Raw genomic sequence first — 24,680 nt, 5'->3', positions numbered from 1 at the left:
ACACTACAGATGAGCTCCTGTAGGGCCAGGGGTCGTGAGGCAAGTGATATGAGTCATTCAAGGGCAGAAAGAGTTCCAGGGTTTATTTAAAATTTCGATATTTTGTATCACAGATTTTTTTGTATTAATTTTGATTTTCTTAAAATATTATTTATCTTAGTTTCTGACTTTTTTTTTTTGTCATCCCCTTCAATTTTGCACCTGAGGCTAGTGCCTCAGTTACCTCACCCTGGCCGGGGGCATTGACACACTTTCTGCCTGCACACCTTCAGCAGATCCACGTGCGGACACACACCACCTCTGCACAAACCTCATTTTACCACTAGGTGTCATCCCAGCTCTTTCATCTTGAGCCCGGGGTTTGACTCCCGGCCCCCCTCCCCCTTCCCTAGGAAGAAAATGTCCAATTCACTTATCTGAGTGTCCTCAAGACTTCCTTTTACTTCCTTCCACCTGGGAGATTTACATTTTCTAAAGGAGCCCAAGCGAAGAGGGTGTTAACCCCAAAGAGTGGAGCCCTATAATAGTGGGATTTGAGGCATAGATGAAGAAGGTGGGGTTTCCTGATGCCTCCCATCCAAGAGCAGAGGTTGAGTTGAAATGGGTAGGGGATAGCCCAAGGGGACAGTTGTTCCCTCATTCCTCCTTTGGTACAAGAGTCCCACTGTTTGAGAAAGAAAGAAACTCTATGGGAGGAGGAGGGAGATTCATCCGTTCATTGAAGTTTTTATTTTAACAGATGCTTGTTGAGCACCTACTGGGTGCCTGGCTCAAAGTCCACCGGACCCTGAGGAGCTGCCACTCTAGGGGGAGTCAGACAATGAGTGAATAAACAAATTGTGGAGAAGTAGTGACAGGCTATGAAGAAAAACAACAGAGTGAGAGCTCAGAGAATGGCTGTGGGGAGGTCATTTTAGGCTAGTCAGGGTGGGTCTCCTGGAGGAGGTGTCACTGACGTAGAAGGAGAGGGAGGGAACAGTGTCCCAGTCAGAAGGAATGGCAAGTGCAAAGGCCCCGAGGTATGCCATACGAACTGAATTATTCTTCCCTCCCATCCTGTGGGGACCCCAGGGAAGAGATGATGTCAAATCCACAGAGTGGCCAGTCCAGATCTATAGCTAGATCTTAGGGAGGACTTCCCAGTAGTCAGGAAGTGGGCCTCTTTCACTCAGGGAAAGCTATCTGGTAGTCTCCAAGGCAGTCACAGGCCAGACCCAGAACATCTGACACAAACCCTGGATGGATAGATGGATGGATGACTCCTCAGACAGGTGCTACTCCCTGTTCTCAGGGTCAAATCCAAACTCCCATCTATAGCCCACAAGTTCCCACTGCATCTGGCCCCTGCTGGCTTCCCTGGCCTCATCTCTCCACCATGTCCCCTCCCCTCACTCCTCTCCAGACACAACAGCCTCCTTATCTGTTCCTCAAAAATACCAAGATGCTCACACCTCAGGGCCTTTGCACTTGTCTTCCCTCTGCCTTGAATGCTCTTCCCCCAGATCCTCTCTGACCTCCTTCAGGGGTCACCTCAAATACCACTTCCTTAGAGACACCATCTCTGGCCACACCTGTTAGAATAGCTGCCCACACCACCACTATCCCTCTTTAATCCCCTGGTTTTTATTCTTCACGCCACCTGCACTGTATTATACATTAATTTTGTTACTGACACTGTATTACACATTTACTCAGGTCTTGCCTGTTCCCCCCGCCCCGAAGAGGGCGGGGATTTGATAACTTGATCTCCCCAGTGCTTAACCACAACTGTTGTTCAAATGGAAAAGTAAAGGATTTCCAGCAAGCACCGCTGGTGGAGCCCAGGACCCATCAGGGACTGAGAAGGGGACTCTGGGACCAGATGGGGGGTGGACAAGGGACAGAGCATTCATTCTTCAGAGCCTTTCCTTCCCTGGAGCGCCAGACTGGGTGGGCCTGCTAGGTGCTGAGGCCAGTTTAGGACGCTGTAGTTCCCGTGGTGGCCGCCTGGAGGCACTGCAGCTAGTTATAGGACCCCGCCACCCCCAACTGACTACCCCAGTTTAGCCCCGCCCCACCCGCTGTTTAGCCCCGCCTTCCTAACCCAGTTTAGCCCCGCCCCCAAGCAACTCCATTGGCCTCAGGGGGTCCATAAACTCACCCCCCACCCCCACCCCCGCAGCACCTTTCTCTGCACTCTCCTGCACCACTAGCCAGTCTCAGGGCTAGCAGGGATGGAGGAGAATCCAGAGGTGGTGATTCCCAAGGGTCCTTCTTGGAAGCCAAATTCACCTTCCCTCCTGGTTCATTTTTGTGCCAGCGTTCTCTCAACCTTCTTCCTCTTTTGGTCTCTCTTCTCTCTGGCTGGCATCTCAATTGAGCGTCTACTGTGTGCGGCCTGATGCCAGGCACTGATCACACTCCCCATGCCAGCCAGGATGTGGGTCCTGAGATGGGAAACCAAGAAGTGAGGGCTGGGGCCCCACAACCTCTCTCCCTATGGCCTGGAGGTCTATTTAAAGTCGGACCTCCAGCCCTCCCATGGCCCCCTGCGGTGGGCATTTCTTCTCTTGACCAGGAAAGAGAAGGTGCCAGGACTGTTTTCCCTCCGAGCTTCTACCTAAAACACTCTTCTAGTTTCTACACAGGCACTGTCCACACCCATGGAGTGGATTATTTAACAAGAAGGTAAATGCGTGGGCTCAGGCACGGGACTGCCTTTGTTCAATCCTGTCTTGCCACTCCTAAGCTGTCTCAGCTTGACAAGCGACTTAACTTTTCTGTGCCTCCGTTTCTTCGTCTGCAAAATGAAGGGAACAGTCACGCCCACGGGGGGGTGCCAGGAGGGCCTTCTTTCGCGTTGTGTGCTCCAAACAGCGCCCAGCACATAATGAGCACTTAATACATGTTAGCTGTATTATAATTATTATTTTAGACTCCAGCTTCCCTCTGAGCTCCTACAGACCTGGGAATTGAGGGGGCTCCCGCCTCCAAGATGGAGGAGGAAAGAGGTTTCCCAACAGCTGAAGAAAACTGGGACACCCCCTCCCATTCTACAAGGCCCCGCAAGCCTGCCCAAGAGATGGGGGAACTATGAGGAGGAAGACTTGTTTCTGGGAAACCATGAATGGGGTGTACGAGGCACCAACACACACGTACACGCACACACACATGCATGGATGTACCCGCTCGCACACACAGCTCCTGGTCTTCCCCCTCCCTTTCAAAGCGATTTACTCAAAGGCACAGAATAGCACACAGTCACCCCAAACTCTCACACAGCCACACACCTGGTCATGCACATTTTGTACAACACCCAGACAGACAGAAAGAATCGTGGGGACACACACAGATCTGTATACACAGACCTTTATACACAGCTTCAGTTGCCCAAACACGGCCAGGATTAACACAATCCTCACTCGCTGTCACACCACCAGCCACACAGACACACAACTCCAGGTGGCAGGCTCACAAGCCACAGCCTCCCACTGTCACACACAGGCTCTCCCTCACACACAAACACCCTCTCCCATCACACCCCAACTCAAAGCCGAACACACAAACTCTCAGTCACACCCAGCCGTGACACAGACACACACACATTTACCCAGCACCCCTCCAGCACCTCACACACGTTCCCATCAGTCACTCACACGTGAGTCCCGCCCCCTTCCCCACACTAGGGGTGCAGATGAGGAGAGGGGGGCTGCAAAATTTGGGCACCTCCTGCCATAATGGGGGGGAGTGAAGGGTAAGCAACCCCCCAAGGCCCCCCTGAAGTTGCCCCCGCAACCCCACTCAGCTTCAGTGAGATGGCGGGTGTGGGCTCCGGGTCACCGAGAGGATGAGAACCACGAAGCTGGGGTCAGACTGTCACCCAAACCATCTCAGCTCGGGGCTGGATGTGAAGCCCCCTTTCCTTTCCCCAAAGCCAGGGTAGATATCCCAGCCCCTCCCGCGTTGCGACCCCCGCCCCTCTCAGCCCCGGGGCGCTTATGAAGCCCCAAACCGCCTTTCCGTCGGGACCCCCTAAGACCCTCTCCCCTCCTGGAGCCCCTTGCGCCTGCACCTGCCCGCCGGGCCCCTACCTGTCCGGCGAGGCCTGAACACAGCAGCAGCAGCAGCAGCAGCGGCGGGACTGTGAGCGGCCACATGACGCGCCCCCGGCCCGGCTTCCCGTCCCCCCGCCCGCCCTAGCGGCACCTGGGCGCGGGGACCGCCACCTTGCGCGACCCCGCCCGCCCGGCCAGGGCGACCCTCGCCGCCGCCTCCCCCGCCTCGCCGGCGGCTGGGATTCCGCCCCACCCCCGCCCCCCTCGCGCGCTCCCAGTCTTTGTTACGGGCTCCGCCCCCCGCCCCGCCCCCAGCTCGTCTGCGGGCGCGGACCCCGCTTGGGTCTGGGGGCGGGGAAGGGGGAGGAGCTGGCACCCGGGAGGAGAGCTGGGGACAAGGCCCGGCAGTCCCCTAGGCCCTATGGGGGCGGGTCACGGAGATGGGGGAGGGGGTTCCGTCACGTGTTTGTAAATTTCACCCTCCCAGGATCTTTCCCACGTTGAAAATGGGGGTGGGATGGGGGTCAAGGGGTAGGGGGAGTAGGAGGAAGACCTGGTAACGTAGAAGAGAAATGGAGAGGCCCCCTCCTAAAAGAACTCAAGAATCAACTGAGAAACTGAGGCAGAGCTTCTGAAATGGGACGTTGAGGGAAGGGGGTCAGCGCTGGGACAAGGGGGTCGGACGGAGATGGAACGAGGAGTGAGAGACCAGTGACCGAGGGGGATGGCGGGCTGGGTGGGCCTGGCTCGGGGCTACCTTGTTTTCCCTCTCCCACCCCGTTCTCCAGGCTCCTCTTCCTCAAAATCCGCCCTCCCCCGCCACACCTGAGACAGTTTCTCACTCCCGGTTCAACCACCTGGGAGACCAGACCTCCAGAGGATCAAAATATTAACACCGCCTCTAAGTAGAACCGTCTGCGTATGAAGGGCGTCCTTGTTCTGCCTACAGCCTCCCTGTACTTCTCCCTCCTCTCTGCAGTCATCTTCCCCGCCCAGAACCCCTCAGTGGCTCTTTTTTGATGGGGAGAGAGAGGAATCAGCCAAAACCTACCCGGAGGGGATTGGGGTGGAGGACAGGTATTTTTCTGACCCTACTGTATGCCAGGCAGATAACAGGTTATGGAGAGTTTTGTCCACGCAAGAAATGAGCTTGTCCAACAGAATTGGGTTTGACCCTGGTTCTGTCACTTCTTGGCCATGTAACCTTAGGCAAAGAGCTTTCCTCCTCTCAGGAGACCAGTTTCCTTATGGAGGTGTCGGGAGACATGTGTGAGTCTTGAGCAAATAGGGCACCCAACCAGCGCTCAGTCACCGCAGTGAGGCATGGAGCTGAGACTTGCCATGGGAAGTGGGACATAGAACAGAATCTGAGCCCGGGAAGGCATCTCCATCCCTCTATGTCCTCTCCCCAGATGGAAGATGGTCCTTTGCTGACTCCTCAGACCCAGCCCCAAGTAGGTGTAGAGTTAGGAAGGGACATTATGTTGGTTGGTATGAACCAGAAGCTTTTGGCCAAGTATGGGCTGTGGTCAACACTGGGGGGGGTGAGCAGGGGGAGTCTCTGCCAACTCTCATCATGTCTGTTTATCACAGAGCGGCACTCTTGTTACAGCTGTGTCTCAGGACCATGAACAATACCCTCTGCGCCCTGAGATGGTCATTGTCATGGTCCAACATGGCCTGTGTTACGTGGTTGACAGTGGTCAGTGTGCCCTTAGGTCCATGCCGCATCCTTCCCCAGCTCGGCTCTGTTTCAGGGGTGGGGCCCCTGCAAACTACATTTCCCAGGCTCCCTTGCATCCAGTTAGAATGAGCCGGAGGGAGGCCTGAAGAGAGGTTGGGGTGGGGAGTGGGGAGAAGCCCAAGTGTTTCTCCCTCTCCTTCCACTTTGACAGTGGCAGTTGAGGATCCTCTGTAGTCTCAGCACCCTGGGATGGGAGTCCCCACTGTGGTTCAGGTCCTGACAAGGGGTGGCAGGCTCTGGACTCTGGTAAGTACTTCCTCTCTTCAGCTTCACCAGCTCTCGGGAAGATGGTGGTTGGCTACTCACTCTAGAGTCAATTCACCTTCTCCCATATATTCTTTTTTTTTTTCTTAAGATTTTATTTTTTATTTGACAGAGAGAGCACAAGCAGGGGGAGTGGCAGGCAGAGGGAGAGGGAGAAGCGGACTCCTTGCTGAGCAGGGAGCCATATGCGGGGGCTCGATCCCAGGACCCTGGGATCATGATCTGAGCCGAAGGCAGATGCTTAACCATCTGAGCCACCCAGGCGCCCTCTCCCATTTATTCTTAAAGCTCAACTAACATCTCTATGGCTAAATCCCCATAGGAGATTTTGCTATGGAACCACCCTGTGTGAGTTTTGTTTTCCTGACTGGATCCTGGCCAATACATTCTGTGCTGTGGTCATGACCACAGCCATGGTCAGTAATAATTTGTGTCCCAGTCACGCTGTGGTCAGTGTCCTGTGGATGTGTGATCTGTGCTAACCATCAGCATCCTGGTTCTACTGGGGTCAGCAGAGTGGTCAGTTTTGTGGTCTCCATGGGTCATTCTTGGTGGTGTTGGGATCAGCGTGCTGGTCAGTTTCCTGGCTGTGATGTGCTCAGAGCCACAATCACTGTCCTGTCATGCCGTGGTCATTGTTCTGACCTTGCTTTGCACGGTGACCTGGCCATGGTATGGTCAAAATTACGGTCAGGTCACACCGTGATCAGGGTCATACCCAGAGTCCTGGTTGTGCTGTTGTCAGCCTCAAGGTCAGCACTATCACCAGTGCTATGATGAGCACAGGTCTCCCTTCCTCCATGGTTAGTGTAGTGGTTAGAATTCCGAACCATCACTGAAGAGAGATCAGCTTCTCGAGGACCTCATGCAGCGAAACTGATGAACCAGGTGACTCAGGGGCTGGCACTGGACAGTCTGCTCTCCACAATGTGTAAAGGCAGGACAGAGGATCATTGGGTCCCCGCCAACTCTCACCAGCTCACCATTGGCTTTTCCTAATTGGTGCTTGGACAGCCATTGACTTTACTCTCCTGTGACCTCTTCCTGGGTCTAGCCAGAGGGAGATACATCCAGGCCTTTGTTTTCCCATACTCTGAATAGGGCCCACACAGAGATGACCAAAAGGAGTTTAATGAGTGAATGAATCAATGCCACACATGCCTACTCATGCTTTTGCTCTTGTGGGTCCCTCTGTGTATCATTCAGAGGGCCTTTGGTAGCAAGTGGCAGAAAGGCAACTAGAACTGTCTTAACAAAAATTAATAATAATAATATCAGCTCACGTAACTGAAAAAAAAAATTCAGGGGTAATGGAATTCAGGCATGGTTGGATCCAGGGCTCCTATTATAGCATCAAGATTCTGTCTTTCTCCATTTCTTGTCTCCAAAGCATTATACTGGGTTATGTGTTGCACGTCTTTCCTTTCTTGTCAAATCCACATGGGCAACTGAGGGTCAGTCCTGCCAAGGACCCTTGGTCTCGAGAGAGGGTAGAACCTGCTCCTTCCCGTTGTACCACCTGAGGGTGAGGGAGGTGGGTGCTTCTTCTCCAGGTCATACATGTCATTGAGGGAGGGCCCTTCCCTGGGGCGCCCACTCTTTAGCCTTTCTAGCCTATCCAGTGTGTGAACTGAGATAGCCCTGAGGTGGGAAGAAGTATGCACAGGAATGTGTCAAGGCCAAGGGGATGTGGACAAGGCACTGACCTCATCTGCCTTTGTCCCATTTTTCAGTTGGAGACATTGAGGTTCAGAGAGCTTAAGACACCGCCTGAAGGCCATAGAGAGGATATACAGCACGGCTGAGACTGTAATTTGGTTCATGTCTGAGTCCAGACATGAGAATTTTAATGCTGTGTTTGCAGGGGAATAGCTGGGCCAGATCCCGTGGTGTTCACGGCACCAGGAAGGCCTGGTTGCCCAGCTTACCGAGCATCACCTCTATGCCTCCCAAGCCCATGCATCTCCACGGGCATCGTTCCAGTGTGCTCCAGGTCCAGGGCTCCCAACTCCGCACCCCCAAGTGCTCCCACAGAATGGGAGCTCAGCCCTCCTTCCATGTCCCAGAAGGTTCCCAAGCTCCGCGCTCAACCCTGGGGGCTCCCTGCAGTCTGTCTCCATTGTTCAGCCCCATTCTCTCCTTCTCTGGGCCATTACTCACTGTGGAACTGCAGCCACCCCTGGGACTCCCTCCCTTCCAGGTTTCTCACACACACACACACACACACACACACACACACACACACACCATGGACACACAGTCACCCAGGGGCACCACACCACACCAGGATAAAATGGTGTTGTTCGGAACTGGCACACAAAAGCACATGCAACTCACAACCCAATACACACCTCCCAGGCCCGAGGGCGCACAGAAATGCACACGCACGATCCGATAGTAGAAGAACATCAGAGGCAAAACAGCCATAATTACCCAAGACCTGGCACTCGTGAATACAGTGGGTCCAACACACACAGACCCACCCAACACAAAAAAATGCACAAACCCACAATCTGGCCACACAGCGCACATGCACAGAGATCCCCAGTGTGGACACAGAGTTCACACCGTACAGAGAAACCCCACATGAACACGTCATCCCATATGGACATCTGTAGAACAGCACATAGCTCCTACTCAAACACATACACCAGGCTCCAGGACAGTCATACACGAAAGGCAGGCACTTCCTACACAAGCACACAAAAGAGAAACATGGCTGGCACCCGAAACACCCAGTGACCTGCGATTCAGACCCAGTCACACGCTCAGATGCATGGTACGAGGCACACAGTTCACACACACACACACACACACACACACACACACACACACACACACACACGGACCCATAGGGGATCCACAGACACCCTCTGACACGCAAAGCCCAGGCCAGGGCAGCGTGGGAATGAGGTTGTGGGAAGGGGGAGGTGGACAGAATGACTAAGGAGGCCTCTCTGGGGGAAGAGGGGAGAAGGAGGGAGGGTAGGCTTGTATCCAGCACATGTGGTTCCCATTACTGGCCTGGGAATTGAGGGATGAGTTGGCGGGACAAGGAGACCCAGCATTGCTTCCCAGCCCTGCCAAGCCAGGAAGGAGCGAGGCCCTAATCGAGGTTACAGGCCCGGAACTTGGCTCGGAATCACAGCAGCTCCTACCAAGAAGGGTCGAGCCTGAGCCAGACCTGGCTGGGATTCCCTTCAACCCCTGCAGCAGTCTGGGGAAGGGTTTCATAGGAGAGGAAAGTGAGGGACCCAGAGAGGTTAAGCCACTTGCCTGAGGTCACACAGCTAGGACGTGGTGGAACTAGGATTGGAGTTCAGGTCTCTGGGCGTCCCTGACTCAAGCCCCATAGTAGACACAAGACTCCTCCGTTCATCCACAAGTAGAGACAAGACACTCACTCCAGGTCCAGCCTGCCCTAGATTTGTGACTATGAGTAAGAAAGCCTCTGCCCTCAAGTAATTGAGAGTTCAGTGTATACACAGATGGACAGAGTTCTCTCTGAGCCCTGCGCATGTTTGGAGAGTCCTGACTAGCCTGGGGACAGGGCAAGTCAGGGCCGAAAATTGAGTAAGAGTTGGCAGGGCTCAGTGGGTAGAGAGAAGAGCAGATGCAAAGGCCCTGAGGCTGCGGAGTGCAGGAGGTTTGCTCACCTGTTGAGGGATGATGACAAGTGAGACCAGAGCTGCCAGACAGAAAGACTTGGGGCCTGACAGGGAGTCCTGGAAGCTTGGGAGAGTGGTGAGTGGGAAGGGGAATGGTGTAGTTTGGCCAACTAGTATGAAGACTGCACCCAGGACAGCTAAAGATGTGTCTTCCCCATAACCCTGAATTTCCATTCGCCTATATTGATACACCCCAGAGACATGTATCCATGTGCACAAAGACACATGCCAGCATGTGTGAATGGAACAAAATGGAAAGCACCTAAAAGTTCATGAGTACAACAGACAGCTATGCTGAGGTAAGCATTTAATGACAGGATTAGCTAGCAAGGCAAGTTGCCAAAGACATGTTCAATGTTGTACCAGTTAGAGACAGTTCAAGAACTTGCCAAACTATGTGCGTCACCCATGGATACGGGCCCCCGGGATGCAGTAAACATGGAGAAATACTCCAAGGACAGAAGTTCCCATGTTCAAGGGAAGAGAGAAAACAGGAATCGTGTTTAATGGGTATGGAGTTTCAGTTTGGGAAAATGACACAGTCCCAGAGACAGACGGTGGTCATGAATGCACAAAAATGTGAATGTACCCAAGGCCACCAAACTAGACACTTAAAAATGGCTACATGGTAAGTTTTATGTGAGGTATATTTTATCTCAATTTCAAAAAAAATTTGAGAGGCACCTGGATGGCTCAGTGGGTTAAAGCCCCTGCCTTCAGTTCAGATCATGATCTCAGGGCCCTAGGATCGAGCCCTGCATCGGCCTCTCTGTTCGGCGGGGAGCCTACTTCCCCCTCTCTCTCTGTCTGCCTCTCTGCCTACTTGTGATCTCTCTGTCAAATAAATAAATAAAATCTTTTAAAAAATAAATTTTAAAAAATTTGAGTTCATACTCTTTTACCCATAGTGGGGAAAGGAAAGGCAGTCTATGGCAGAAATGTATACAGGGGCATAAATGTGTGTATGATGCTTTGTTTTTTAGGCGGGGTGGTGGGCACATGTTTATTATAAAGTTCTTGCTATATGTATTTTTTCTTTTTTTCTTTTGTTTTGAGAGTGTGTACTCACACGTATACACACACACACACACACACACACGAGTTGGTGGGGCAGAGGGAGACAGATAGAGAAACTCTTAAGCAGGCTCCACGCCCAGTGGAGCCCAAGGCGGGGCTCGATCTCATGATCCTGAGATCGTGACCAGAGCTGAAATCAAGAGTCTGATGCTTTTTAGCGTCTGACCGACTGAGCCACCCAGGTGCCCCCACATTGTATGTATTTTTTATAATAACAGTCTTTTAGCATTTTACCACATGGCAGACATTGTTCTAAGTGACCTATTTTAAGGAATTTAACCCTCACACAACCCAATGCTTAGGTGCTGTTATTCATGGTGGAGACCATGGTTCACAACAGTGAAAGTCACACTTGCCCCCGCAGAGGAGCTGGTACTGGACCAGATGGCTTGGCTCTAGCCGGGATAGCACACCGCCTCCATACACCTTCCATATTTCATTCATCGGCTTTGTAACACTAGAAATGGATCCAAGAAGAGGTGGTGTCTTGGAGGGGGCGTGGGAAGGGACATGAGGAATTTCTGGGGTGCTGGAAACAAGTCTGCATCTTGTTTAGGATATGTAGACATTTGTCAAAACTCATCAAACGGAACCCTGAAGATCTGTGCAAACAAATGTTTAAAAAGAAATATACCGGATCCAGCAATCCCACTTCCGAGTATAGGTCCAAAAGAACGGAAAGTAGGGTCTGTAAGAGATATTTGCACACCCGCGTTCACAGCAGCATTTTTCACGGCGGCCAAGAGTTGGGAGCAACTCAGGTCTGTTGACGGGGTGAAAGGATAAACAAGATGTGGGGTACAGGCTAGGCAGGGATAGCATTCAGCCTTAAGAGGGAGAGGAGCTCTGACACCACACAATGGATGACCCTTGAGGATATTATGCTCAGTGAAATAAGCCAATCACAAAAGACAAACACCGTGCAATTCTACTTATATGAGGTCCCTAGAAGAGTCAAATTCACAGAGACAGAAAGTAGATGGTGGGTGCCAGGGGCTGGGGGAGGGGGAATGGGGAATTGTTCACGGAGGACAGAGATACAGGTTTGCAATGTAAAAAAGTTCTAGAGAGCAGCGCCTGGATGGTTCAGTTGGTTAAGCATGGGACTCTTGATTTCGGCTCAGGTCATGAGCTCAGGGTTGTGGGATGGAGCCCCGTGTCAGGCTCCTCGCTCAGCGGGGAGTCTGCTTGGGATTAATAAATAAATTATTAATTTATTATTAATAAATAAATCTTTTTTTTAAGTTCTAGAGATCTGTTGCACAATGTGTATCTACTTAACACTAATGAAGTGTACACTTAAAATGATTAAGATGGTAAATGTTGTTATATGCTTTTTACCACAAAAATAAGATTAAATAAAATAATAAAATAAAAGAGTTCTACCAAGAGCAGGGAAAGCCTGTAGAAAGACAAGACCAGCATCAAGTAAGAGGTAGGACAGCCTCTCAAGATCAGTTTGGTCCTCTGTCTGCTCAGGGTCCCTCGTCTCCCCAGTATCCCCACTGTCCTTTTAGGGTACAGGCCCACCCTCTTAAAAGGAAACTCTGGCGTGCGGAGCACTCTAGACGCAGGGCACACATGCGCTTTTGTGGGGACAGGCCTTTGTAAGCTTGTGTGGTCTGTACCTGTTTGAGCCCCGACCTTGTTGTCTTGTGTCTCTGGATCTGGCTGTGTGAGAAGTCACATGGCACCTTCCCTCTCTCTGAATGAGCCTGTTCTTCAAGGATGCCTCCTCCAGGCAGGCTTCCCTGACCACCCTGTCTCAAAGAACACCTTTCTTGTCCTCCTCTCTGTCTTATTTTTCGTCACAGCACCATGCGACACGTCATATACATACTTGCTTACTGCCTGTCATCCCCGAGTGTGAACTCCACAAGGACAGAGATCCTTGTTTGATTCACTGCTGGATCCCCAGACCCTATAACAGTGCCTGGCACAAGTAGGTGCTTCATAAATATTTGCTGATTGAATGAATGGTTGAATGTGCGGAGTCGGGGAGGGGATCTCGGAAACATCGATGACATCAGTTTACCTGAGCCTGTGTGTGTAGGTTATATGTTGGTGGCATGTCTGTTTGGGTGGGGCTGTGTGTCCTTCTGCCTGCATAGCATGTACCAGACCCCAGGTTGCAGCAGTTCTGGGTGTGACAATGGGGGTCTCGGGTGTGGCTGCGCATCTGAGTGTGGGTTTATGAACATGGCTATGTGGCCGTGTGAGGGCGGCTTTGGGTGTGTGTCCAGGCACAACTGGGTGTGCACAACTGTGTGTAGTGCTGCTGTGTGTGGGGGCTGCTATGCGTGTCAGCGTGTCTGGATCTGGCTGAAGTGAATGGGTGTGTGTAACACGGGTCTGCCTCTCTGAGATCGCCTGTGGATCTGGGATGTGACACAATGAGGGTCTGATTCTCTGGGCGGTTGGTCGATGTATGTTGCTGAACCTGATTGTTCCCAGTGATGCTGCCTATGTGTGCAAAATTCGCTACTCCACCCACCTCCTACAGCCCTGAATGAAGCCATAGGCGGCTCCCACACTGGCTGCCGTGCCCCAACCCCAGTTCAGAACACAGAAGGTGTAATTGCTCAGGAAGCACAAGTGGTGGGATTAATTATGGCCACTGGATATGCAAATCAGCTGGGGGTTTTCCCAGCAGCCGCCTGGGTGCCAGCGATGATGCTGGATAAATACATAGAACTGAGTGTGAGACCCAGAGCTCCCTTCTTACACCTTTGTCAATTACCTTAATTCAGTAGGGCTGAGAGTCTAATACTTTAACCAGCTTTTAGTTAATGAAAGAGTACTCATTACCCAATTTATTGTTCCTCCCCTCTAAAATACCTGCACCAGGGTGGGTCTGGAGTTGCAAAAGCAGAGCCCAGTGGACCTGCATTTATAAAATCCTGGGCTGTGTAGAGATGTAATGATTTTTATTTATTTATTTATTTGAGAGAGAGAGAGAGAGAGAGAGAGAGAGCACGCAAGCACACAGGCTTCGAGTGGGATGGAGGGGGAGGGGCAGAGGGAGAAGGAGCGAGAGAATCCCAAGCAGGCTCTATACCCCGGGCAAAGCCCGTAGGGTTCAATCTCACGACCCTGAGATCATGATCTGAGCTGAAAACAAGAGTCAGACGATTCACCAACTGAGCCATCCAGGCGCCCCTAAATGTAGTTTTTTTTTTAAAAAACGATGGAAAAAAATTCCTCTAAAAGAGATAATGGCTTTTTGTTAGGCAAAAATCTCTAGCTCTAGACTCTGGGCAAGTTACTTTACCTCTCTGTTCCTCAATTCCCTTACCTGCAAAATGGGGATAGTAACAGAACCTTCCTCAAATGGTGTAATAAAGAATAAATTAACTCATCCAGGGAAAATATTTGATGAACGAGACCTGGCAGGTAAATGCTCAATCGGTAGTCTTTATTATTAACAGTGTCAGTTGAACTAATCATGGATTGCATGGGGATGAAGATTTGGTGTATAAGGGGGTGCCTGGGTGGCTCAGCGGGTTAAAGCCTCTGCCTTCGGCTCAGGTCATGATTCCAGGTTCCTGGGATCAAGCCCCATGTCGGGCTCTCTGCTCAATGGGGGGGCCTGCTTCCTCCTCTCTCTCTGCCTGCCTCTCTGCCTACTTGTGAGCTCTGTCAAATAAATAAATCTTGAGATTTGGTGTATAAGAAATGTCGTGCATGGTTCTTCATAAGAAAGTGAGATAAATTTGATCTAAGTGTGCACAGTCTTAGAGGAAGGGAATGAGGAGAGAAGGCAAGAAGAGGCATCAGGGAGGGAAAGATGGCAGACGGCAGCAGAATCGTGGAAAATCCAGATACCACCAGTGACACCAGGGACTTTTAAGGACAAGGATATTCAATATTAACTTCTAATCTGTCAATGTTGCTGCAGTGGGACCTCCCGGTTTGCACACATGCTTACATGCTGATCTTCAGTAAAAATTGGACTCGTTCGCTGTATTAGTCAGGATAATTAATCATAGCTGCTGTAACAAGCAATTCTTAAACATCTCAAGGGCTTAATGCAATCAAGTTACTTGTTTGATGGAATTCCCCTGCAGCATTCCTCCAAGCAGTAGCTCAGAGAAGTTGGCCCCTTTCTAGTTCCATAGGAGACACTCCCATCTTACTTACTTACTTACTGTGATCTCCAAGGTCATCACAGACGGAAAGCGCTCAGAGGATCCAGCGGGAGGTTTTATGGTTACCCACATCCCCACTGGCCAAGACCCAGGCGTGTGCCCCAACCTAACTGCAAGGAAAGCTGGGAAATGTGTTCCCAATTAGGAGTGCTCAGGAAGAGGAAAACAACACACAGCCTTGGCACTATGTGCACTGAGTTAAGAATGTTTGGGAGAGGAACTAAATGGGAAGCAGGCCTGAGTGTACATTTGGGTTGATAGAACAGTATGAAAAAATCAGCAAAAGCAACAAGTCGGGAGAAGAGGTAACCAAGGGAACACCATCCCCTCAAGAGTCAGCATCGGTATTTTAGGGTTTCTGGACTCTTCACTGTGTAGAGTATACTTCCTCAAATTTCACATGACTTTTCCTCTCACCCTTCAGGTCTCTCTGCTCAAATATTACCTCTTCAGTGAGATCTCTCCTGACCACCTTCTTTTAAATATCCACCACTCCATCACTCTGCATCTTGTTTGATTTTCCTGAAATCACACTACATAGCTATATGTTTGTCTATTCTGTCTCCCTCAGCAATAAGATCCCTCAGACACCACACCTTTCTTCTACCCCAGCATTTGGAACAGTGTGTGGCACCGAGTAAACCATCAAGAGAATGAAACAAGTGAATGAGTAAGTGAATGGAAAATAAACTCATCAGTCAACTCCTGAACCCCAATATTCTTCATAGCATCAGTAATGTTTATTGAATGCCTGAGGGAATCCAGGACACGCGTTCAGATGGCTTTATGGGACCTAGGTGGCAGGGCTTACCCTGGCTTTTGGAGAGACAATTCACCCCAACCTAAAACCCATAACTACACAAGCCCACCTGACCCAACTCAACTCACACCAGCCCTCCATCACTCCTAACTCAACTCAATTCGGCAAGGTCCATCAACTGATGAATGGATAAACAAAATGTGATATAACCAGACAACGGAATATGATTCAACAATAAACAGGAATGGAGTACCGATACACACTGCAACATGAACCTTGAACCATTGTGCTCAATGAGAGCAGACAGATCCAAAGGGCCACATACTATATGATTCCATTTATATGAAATGTCCAGAACAGGCAAATCCATAAAGACAGAAAGATTAGCGGTTGCCTACCACTGAGATGTCTGGGGGAATTGGAAAGTGACTGCTAATGGATATGCGCTTTCTTTTTGAGGTGATGAAAATGTTCTAAAATTGATTGTGGTGATGGTTGCACAAGTCTGTGAATATACTGAAAACCATTTAATTGTATACTTTAAATGGGTGAATTATATGGTAAGTGAATTACATCTCAATAAATCTATTTAAAAGAAAACCTCAACCCAACATCTAACCCCCAATTCAAGCTACCTCAAACCCAACTCTCATCTTAACTGACGCCATCTTGACTTACCAAACTGCCAATCCCCACTCCCCATTCACAGCAATCCCTACTTACCTCTACTCCGTTCATCCTACTTCCCAAATTGACCCTCATTCATGTCAACCCAACATCTAATTTCAAACCCTAACTTCAATCCACTGATTGCCCTACCTCCAACTCAGCGGATCCCATCTTCAATCCACAACCTCAGACTCATTCAACTCACTCCAAACCAGCCTCCTATTAGACTGATCTTCAAACCATTTTCAACATATTTCACCCAACCCCTACCCCCCAATATCCAGCACACCTCAAAGCTCCACTTCTAATTCAATCCTCTCTACCCTCAACTCAGCTCCTGAATGGCCACCCAGATGTTTCACCTCTAGTCATTTTATCTCAAACCCAAACCACATCCCACGTCACCTCTTGATCCATTCCCACACCCTCAGTTCAGCCAGCGACTCCAGGACTAATCAAGGTCAACGTGGAGATCTAGCTATCCTCTCTCCCTCTTTCTTCTCCCTCCTTCCTCTCCTCTTTCTTCTTCAAAGTTTGAGGTCTTCCTAATAAGTTCACCATTTTTTCCAGCTTTATGGACACAGAATTGACGACATATGATATTGTGTAAGTCTACGACATACAACCTGTTGATTTGATACACTTGTATATTGCAAAATGATTACCATGATAGCATTAGCTAACACCTGTGTCACATCACATAATTAGCATTTCTTTTTTATGGCGAAAACATTTAAGATCTCTCTTAGAGATCTGGCCATTTCCAACTTTTCTTCTAGGGACCTGAATTGGTAAACAGATCCAACATCTCCAGGGAGTGCCATTATAATCAGATGCTCCCCAGTTCCCAAAGCCACCTGTACCCAAAGACCCAATTAAGAAGGTGGGGGCAGATACCGCAGGTGACCCAAGAGGCTGACCTTAAGAAGGATGTAGCCAGCACTAGATGAAAGACACAGGGACACAGTTCACTGGTTTATTCTCAGGCTTGAGATGCCAAATATGCCCTATGGCCCTGGAGGGGAGGGGAACATGCTAGAATCCGTCTCATCATATCCCAGCCCTCCCTAAGGAGGAAGCAGATTAAATATACAACAGAGGGGATTTTCCCTTTTAATCCAGACCCAGGTATAAATAGGGCAGCACCATTAGGATCCTGATTCACCCCCACCATCTTGGCTCCCATCCCACCTGGCATGGCAAGGTGCATTTGGGGAGATATGGGTGGGGGGCGGTATTCAGAGCTGGGCGGAGGCAGCAGAAGGAGCACCCAGCTCAGTCCAGGGAAGTCTCACTTCCCTCTGTGGTCTGACTTTAGTTCCTTCACTGTGAACCCACCTGAAAATAGGAATGAGTGAAGGGGTCCCAGCCTGGGATCAGGAGACATCCAGTGCTTAACTATGGGAAAGGGTAGCACCACAGGGTGTTGAGAGCACTGCCCAGGGAATGGGGAGGCAGGTGTGGGGGGCATTCGTCAGCTGTGAGTTGGAAGTTCCTTGCATGGGGCATCAGGGGTGGGGAGTTGAGGGATGGGCGGGCACAGAAGGGAGAAAGAGCCAGACTACAGTATGTCAGCTACGGTGCAGTGAGGAGGAAGCCGGACCCTTGGGCCAGGGGTGTGCAGCCCCCAGCCGCCTGGAATGGAGAAGGGATATTGCTTGACCGTGAGGAGCAGACTCTCCCCAGGCTCCGCAGTCACAGGAGATGATAAATATGATGGCTTCAAGGCCTCAGCACCAAAAGTACCCCATCGGGGGCTCCCTCATTGTCCCTCCCACCCCAAGAACTCTCAGCTGCTAAAGCAGACAGGGCCCAGTTCAAACCCAAACTTCTGGTTCGTCTGGCCAAAGTCAGTAGCCGCCATGTCCAACAGAGGCAGAAAGCCCACTCGGGAAGAGCTCAACTCCAAGAGGGTCTTCGTCTGTCCCTTCCGGAGCTGACCACAGGGAAGACAGAATGGCGGGTGAGCAGGAGGGCAACCAAGGTCCCTCCCCACTGCGGCCAGCCCCTGCCCCTCCCCTTACCCGGCAGCCATCATAGGGGACAGTGATGGTGGCTGCTGCCATCTGGTTGAAAGACAGCTCCTCCCCGTTGGCTCCGAGGAAGCGGACGGAGCGGCTGTGATCGCCTACAGCTTCGTCCAGCCAGGCGGCAGAATTCTGGCAGGAGTAGGTGAAACTCTGGCGGGCTGTGGCACTCAGCAACTTTAGAAAGGTCATCTGAACCACGCTCACAGGGGACCCATCAGCGTCCACATAGGAGAACTGGGGGTGGGACAAAGCAGGAGGTGAGAGTGCCCCATTGACCCCTACTTTCTTTCTAAGGAACCTACTTCTCAGGCTCTCCATCCCCCGACCGACCTGCCCCCTCTGCCTCGTCCCCTTCTCTGGGTGGGCCCACCAGCCATCCAGCACCCACAGGTGCCTGGCAAGCCCCTAGGCACTCACACGTGTCTGCTGAGCACTTGAAATGTACCCGATGAGGAGGAAACTGCTTAAAACGTTAATTAATTGTTGGATTTTAAAGTAATTATTTTGTTTTACTGTATTTGATTCATGGCTAATAACTGAGGCTCAATCCAGTTATCAGAAAACTTGGGTGTGGAACAACTTGAGTATATACGAATCTACCTTTTCAACTGCAGCTTTTATGAAATCTAAGTACGGATCAAGAGCTTCCAATGAAATTTAGTATCCAAATTACGACGTGCTATAAATGTAAAATACGCATCAGACTCTGCAGAACTCGGAGGGAAGGAATTTAAAATGCCTCAGTAACCTTTATATTGATATGACACTCTTTTAGATGCACTGGGTCAAATAAAATATATCATTAACGTGTCATGGGCTTGAGATAACTGGCTGGTCAATCCGTTCCTTCTGGCTTCCTTCTCTTCTCTGTAGCATCTCCACATTCCCCGACTGATGTTTTCTGGAATCCCATCCCAAATAAAGTACTTGCAACTGAGTCTTTGTCAAAGGGTCTCTTTTAGGGGAACCCAAACCAAGATATCCCCACACTATATTAGAGCTTTGTTTCTTTGGTTATTGTCTGCCTGTTTCTTTGGTTATGGTCCTGGTAGAGTATCAGCTTCATGAAGTCAGGAGCCATGTTTTATTTGTCGCCACATTTCCGGTGCTTAGCACATACGTGTATGTTACATAAACAAATCCCAAACTGAACCCAAGTTCCCCCCACCCATCAAGGCTGTTCTTCCTCTCGTTTACATATCTCAGAATCCCTCCCGGGCACCAGCCCACCAACACTCTCCTACCTGCCCTCCATCTCAGCAATGACTAGGTCCTATTGACTTCCCTCCCAGAAGTTCCAGGCCATGCCCTCCTCCCCACCCCCAATAGCAGAAGCTCCAGCCTGGACCACCTCTTCTCTCTCCCAGACCAACATACCAGTCTCCTCCACCCACTCTACCCTCACCAGTCCCAGAGGCACTCTTCTAACAGAGATTAGATTTGGGTCCTTCCCTCATTTAAACACATTCCATGGCTCCCTGTGCCTCACAGGTCTTTCTGGGGGGTGGTAAGCCTAACCCTCACCTTCCTACTCCACCTCCTTTCTTAATCCCTTCTTCATACTTTCTAGAGCAGAGCAAGTGGCTTTCTCTTGAAATTCACCAGACCCTCTTTTTTTAAACTCTGGGCCTTCATGTATGCTGTTCCCTCTGCCTGCAACACTTTTCCTTGTCCTCCCTAACTTGCTGACCCAACTCATTGTTTAGGCTTCCACTGATCTGTGACTGCTCCCAGGAAGCCTCTGGTACTTCCAGCACTGCGTCTGGATCTCCACCATACTCTGTATCCCCTCCATCACATATCTAATGCTGTCCCCCCCAATCTGCCACCCCCACCAAGCCTGCAATCACCATGAAGGCAGGGGTGAGTCTTCCCTGTTCCTTTCAGTTCTCAGAGCCCCTCCTCCAACTCTCCCTGCACCAGTTCCCACCAGTTTTCATACTATCCCCGCCTTGGCCTCCAGCAACTCACCTTCTTCCCTCGACGAAATGTGCTATACCAGTTTCCTGGCTTTTCCTTGGACCAAGAGGCCATTTTTACCTGGGGACGAGAGGGTTGTAGTGAGCGTAAAAGATGCCCTGGGTGCCTGCGAGGTCTTTCCTGCATTTACCCCACACTGAAAGTTGCAGCCTGTATAGCCAGGACTCTTGGGCTATTCTCTCGCCATGGAGGTGAGCTTGGCTGGTGCATAGGGCAGCCCAAGGGACCAGGGGTCCCCGCCCTCTGAACGCCCTCTGAAGCAGACCACAACCCATGACTGACAAGATTGGTGGATAAATGCCTGCTCCCTCTCCCGCTGGGTGGGACAATGCAGTCTCCCCGATGTCCCCCAGTAGAACTGAGCCTTTAGTGCCCAATGGTGACATTTTAATCCTCATTGGCCGCCTCCCCCAGACCCTCCCACTCCCCACCCTTCTCTCCTGGTGCCTCCTGAGATGTCCTTCTAAATCAATGACCTGCCCTCAAATCCTTGTCTCAGGGTCTGTGTCTGGGGAACCAACTCTGGATCATTCCTCAGTCCCCTCCCCAGCCCCTTTGGGCAGGAGGAAGGTGAGCTCGTGGGAATGGCTCAGGTCTCAGGGACCAGCAACCATTTAGAAGTCAAGTTCTACATGACTTGGGGGTCCTGAGCTTGTCTAAATTCCCATCGGGATGGGGGGGGGTTGAGCTCCTACTAAACCAGGGCTCTGACTAGTCAAAAATAAGCAACAAGAAGGACATCGCCATGCCTTTCTGCAGGCTCTGTGCTGGCTGCAGATCTTACCAGCCGTGGAGGAGGCATTAGCACAGACCCACGGGCTGCCTGTATCTTATCACTGAGCCTGACACGTGCGTCAGTACCTCGATGGTACAACCATCCTGAGGCAGATCCTGTCTCGAGTCCCATTTTACAGATAAAAACAACTGAGGTGACACCTCTCTCCCAACCCAGCGTTCTAGAGAAGGGGCAGCTGGCCCGCTGCCCTCCGCTGCTCAGCCCAGTGCTGGGGCTGGGAGGCTGAGGGCTCCCTGATGGAGCACCCCAGTATTTCTGGGGAACCAGGTGGTCTCACCTCCCAACCCACAGCCTAGAGGGCAATGAGTCTGCGGGCCTATGAGGTAGCAGGTCGAGAGATGGTGGTTAAGGGCTGGGTCTCTGGAGCCAGCCTGCCTTGGGGTAATCCCATCACTTCTCTGCCTTAGTTTCCCTCTCTGGGGATGATGGCTCCTGCACCCCACACCAGGTGGCTGGGACTCAGTGCAAATGCAGCTAAGTGCTCAGAACAGTCTGGCACATTTATCCCCTATTTAAAGGCTTCCACCATTTCCGTTTTCTTAATTAGGTTTTTTGGTCTATCTTTTCTCACAGATGGTGAGCCCCATAAAAGCAGAGTTTTGTTTGGTTTTTTATTCTCTGCTGTAGTCCCAGCCCTTCACAGGACTTGGCATACAGCGGGTGCTCAATAAATGTTGGCTGAAGGAAGGGTAAGGATCCAAAGTCTGGTGTGTGCATTGGGCAGGGAGGGGAGATAGGGGATATAGCTTTGGTGGTGGGGGAGGGGTTGAGGTGGTTTCCAAAGCCCCCTTTCTCCCCCCCAACCCTCCTCCTCCAGGCACTCACCATCTCAAACTTCTTATCGGGATAGAGGCAGGTCTCTCCTCCTGCCGTGAAGTTGCAGAAAACCCTGAGCGAGTCCCTCGCACAGCCCTGGTTGGGGTCAATCCAGTATTCCCCTGCCGCAGAGCCACGCCGGTGAGTGTGCAGGGGCAGGACCCCATAGGCTTACCGCCCGCCCCGCCAGGGAGGGACCTCACCATCAGGCAGGTGCGGGTGGTTGCGGTGTAGCTCACTGCACACGAGGCCCGGGCGCTCAGCCGTGCCCGGAGGGCGCCGCATCTGCTCCAGCTCTAAGCTCAGCGACGTGAGTGAGGCCAACACCTCCTCCAGGCCGCTCTCGAGCGCCCCTGGGCCTGGGAGAGAGCGCCGGCGCCTGCGCAGCCCGTGCAGCTCAGCTGGGGGACCCTGAGCAGGGGCGGGGCGGGGAGGTATGGAGGAGAGGTGAGCGGAGATGCAGGAGGAGAGACAGGAAGAGAGACAAGCAAAGATGAGAGAGACATGGGAGGTAAAGAGACAAGGGTTGGGGGGGAGCGATAAGAAAGGGGAGAAAGAGGGCGATAAGCGAATAAGCGATAAGAAAGGGGAGAAGGGGCAGAGGAGATAGAGAGGCCGACAGAGACAGAGAGAGATAAACGGGAGGAAGAGATAGAAAGACCCAGAGTTGGGGAAAAGCAGAAGTAATAACACAATGAAAGAGAGATTCACAAGTGAGGTAAGGAAAGCGGAGAGAGAAAGAGGGAACGGGAAGAAGAGAGAAACAGAGACAAAACAGGGGAACAAGTATTTGGAATAGAGACAGTAAAAGTCCAGGAGACGGATCCCAGGAGAGACAGGGAGAGAGAGATGGACGGGATGACAGAGCCAAGCAAGACGAGACCCATCAGAGCCCCTATGGGTACCCCCCTAAACCCCCAACACAGCCCAGACCCCCTCTGGCTTTCAAGGCACCTTCCTCCCCGCCTGCATGCCACAAACACCTGCTGTGGACTCCACCCAGTTCTGGGCACTGGGGGACCCAGGGGAACCCTCTATCATACTCCCTGGGGAACTTACCGGGGGCCCAGGGGGACCTGGGGGGCCGGTGTCACCACGGGGACCAAAGGATCCCTGTAGGGAGAAGTCACTTGGGAGTGAACTCTGTCTATGGAGACCCCTTCCTGCCAACACACATACACGCTCTCACACGCACTCAGTCTCACACTCACACGTGCAGTACCAGGGGAGGGACATGCACTGCTTCGCACCAAGGATAAAATGCACATTTTCTTTCCATAGCTTAACATCTCTGAAAGCAACATCTTAACGTCTTTGGCAAATCAGTTTCCTTGTCAAAACTGCTTTCGCTCATAGTGGTTTCTAAAATAATGGCTCCTGTTAAAATTGATGGCATCTTAGACTTGATAAAATACAACGGTAGATGTTGAATAAATATTCAGTGAATGTGTGATTGAATGAACAAACAAACAAATGCAAAGGCACTGAGGTGTGGTGATGTTGAAAGGGGGCGGGAAGTCAGGATGTAGGGGCCCAAGGGACAGCATATACTCACCGGGGACCCCTTGGAGCCTTTCTGTCCCAGAGGACCCTATGGGGTAGAGACAGGGAAGGCTGGAGTCCCAGCTGGCCCACCATGGTGACCCCACCCCACAAACCCCTCTTACTCACCGCCACGCCTGGGGGCCCAGGGTGGCCCAGAGAGCCGATGGGACCAGGGGGACCCTGAAGAAAGGAACATCGAGGTTATCATGGATGGGGTTCACCCCTATGATCCAGGCATATCCCCCAGACAAGCCTCTAGTCCCCTCAAGAGAACAAGCCACAGACACAGCCTCTGACTTGTAAATCCCCAGATAGAGGCCCCCATTTTCCCCAGACACAACCCCTTTCATTCTAGACCCCAGCTTCCCAAATGTGCGCTCTCCAAATGAGCCCCAGTTCTGCCTCCCCACCCACCCGTCCTCTGAACACACTCTTCCCGCTTGGGATAGAACTCACAGGTTCTCCCTGGGGGCCAGGGGGGCCCTGCACGCCTGGCAACCCCTGATCCCCTTTCTCACCAGCTTCCCCGGGGGGGGCCGATGAGCCCAATTAATCCAATGTGGCCCTGTAAGACAAAAGAGGCATATATGGGGAAAGAAATATGGTGGGGAGGGATACTTCTAGAGCCTTGGGGTTGTGAGTGTGGGAGCAGAGGAGACCCCAACCTGCCAGCCCTCTGGCCAGGGAGGCAGGTAAAGGTGGAGGAGATGGAGGTAATTGGGGGAGAATAATGGAAGGTCATATCCTTACCTTTTCCCCCTTGAGGCCAGCATCTCCCTTCAATCCTGGAAGACCAGAGGGCCCCTGGAAGGAGGGTGAGGCTCAGTTAGTGAGTCTCAAACATGAAATCTCAAGGTTCATGTGGGTGATTAGGGGAGAGTCAAATGGGAAATTACTCAGATTTCAAGTGGGAACTACAAGGGATGTGATTATGGGGATGGTCAGGAGAGAGGAGGGGTGACAAGGGATAACGAAGGGGTTAGAGCACAGTAAATATGAACAGTCAGTGGTCAGAATCAGTGTGGAAGGTCAGGGTAGACTAGCAAGATAGAGGGTCAGTTTGGCCTATCAAGATGGAAGGTCACTGTGGACAGTATGAACCACCAAAGATCAGTGTGGATGAGCAGTGCAGACCATCAAAATGGAGGG

At 51.4% G+C, this 24,680-nt stretch overlaps 2 protein-coding genes across 2 annotated transcripts in view; both read right to left on the bottom strand.

Annotated features, from left to right (window-relative positions):
* The window catches only part of LOC111162470 (olfactomedin 2), a 58,991-nt gene extending 54,837 nt beyond the window's left edge, over positions 1–4,154 (bottom strand). Inside the window, exon 1 of the mRNA XM_022526915.1 lies at positions 4,071–4,154. Coding sequence (XP_022382623.1) covers positions 4,071–4,136 — 66 coding nt within the window. The 5' untranslated portion in view covers positions 4,137–4,154. The remainder of the gene's footprint in view (positions 1–4,070) is intronic.
* Positions 4,155–17,326: 13,172 nt separating this feature from the next.
* LOC111162468 (collagen type V alpha 3 chain) overlaps positions 17,327–24,680 on the bottom strand; it is a 36,947-nt gene continuing 29,593 nt past the window's right edge. The window contains 11 exon segments of the mRNA XM_022526905.1: positions 17,327–18,300; positions 18,389–18,628; positions 20,366–20,434; positions 21,996–22,108; positions 22,190–22,397; positions 23,046–23,099; positions 23,542–23,577; positions 23,658–23,711; positions 23,988–24,065; positions 24,067–24,096; positions 24,282–24,335. Coding sequence (XP_022382613.1) covers positions 18,154–18,300; positions 18,389–18,628; positions 20,366–20,434; positions 21,996–22,108; positions 22,190–22,397; positions 23,046–23,099; positions 23,542–23,577; positions 23,658–23,711; positions 23,988–24,065; positions 24,067–24,096; positions 24,282–24,335 — 1,083 coding nt within the window. The 3' untranslated portion in view covers positions 17,327–18,153.

This window comes from Enhydra lutris, unplaced genomic scaffold (assembly GCF_002288905.1).
Source record: "Enhydra lutris kenyoni isolate GAN:26980312 unplaced genomic scaffold, ASM228890v2 scaffoldscaffold92, whole genome shotgun sequence".
NCBI lineage: Eukaryota > Metazoa > Chordata > Mammalia > Carnivora > Mustelidae > Enhydra > Enhydra lutris.
The sequence above is the reverse complement of the archived record's forward strand: the minus strand, read 5'-3'. Positions and strand labels throughout refer to the sequence as shown.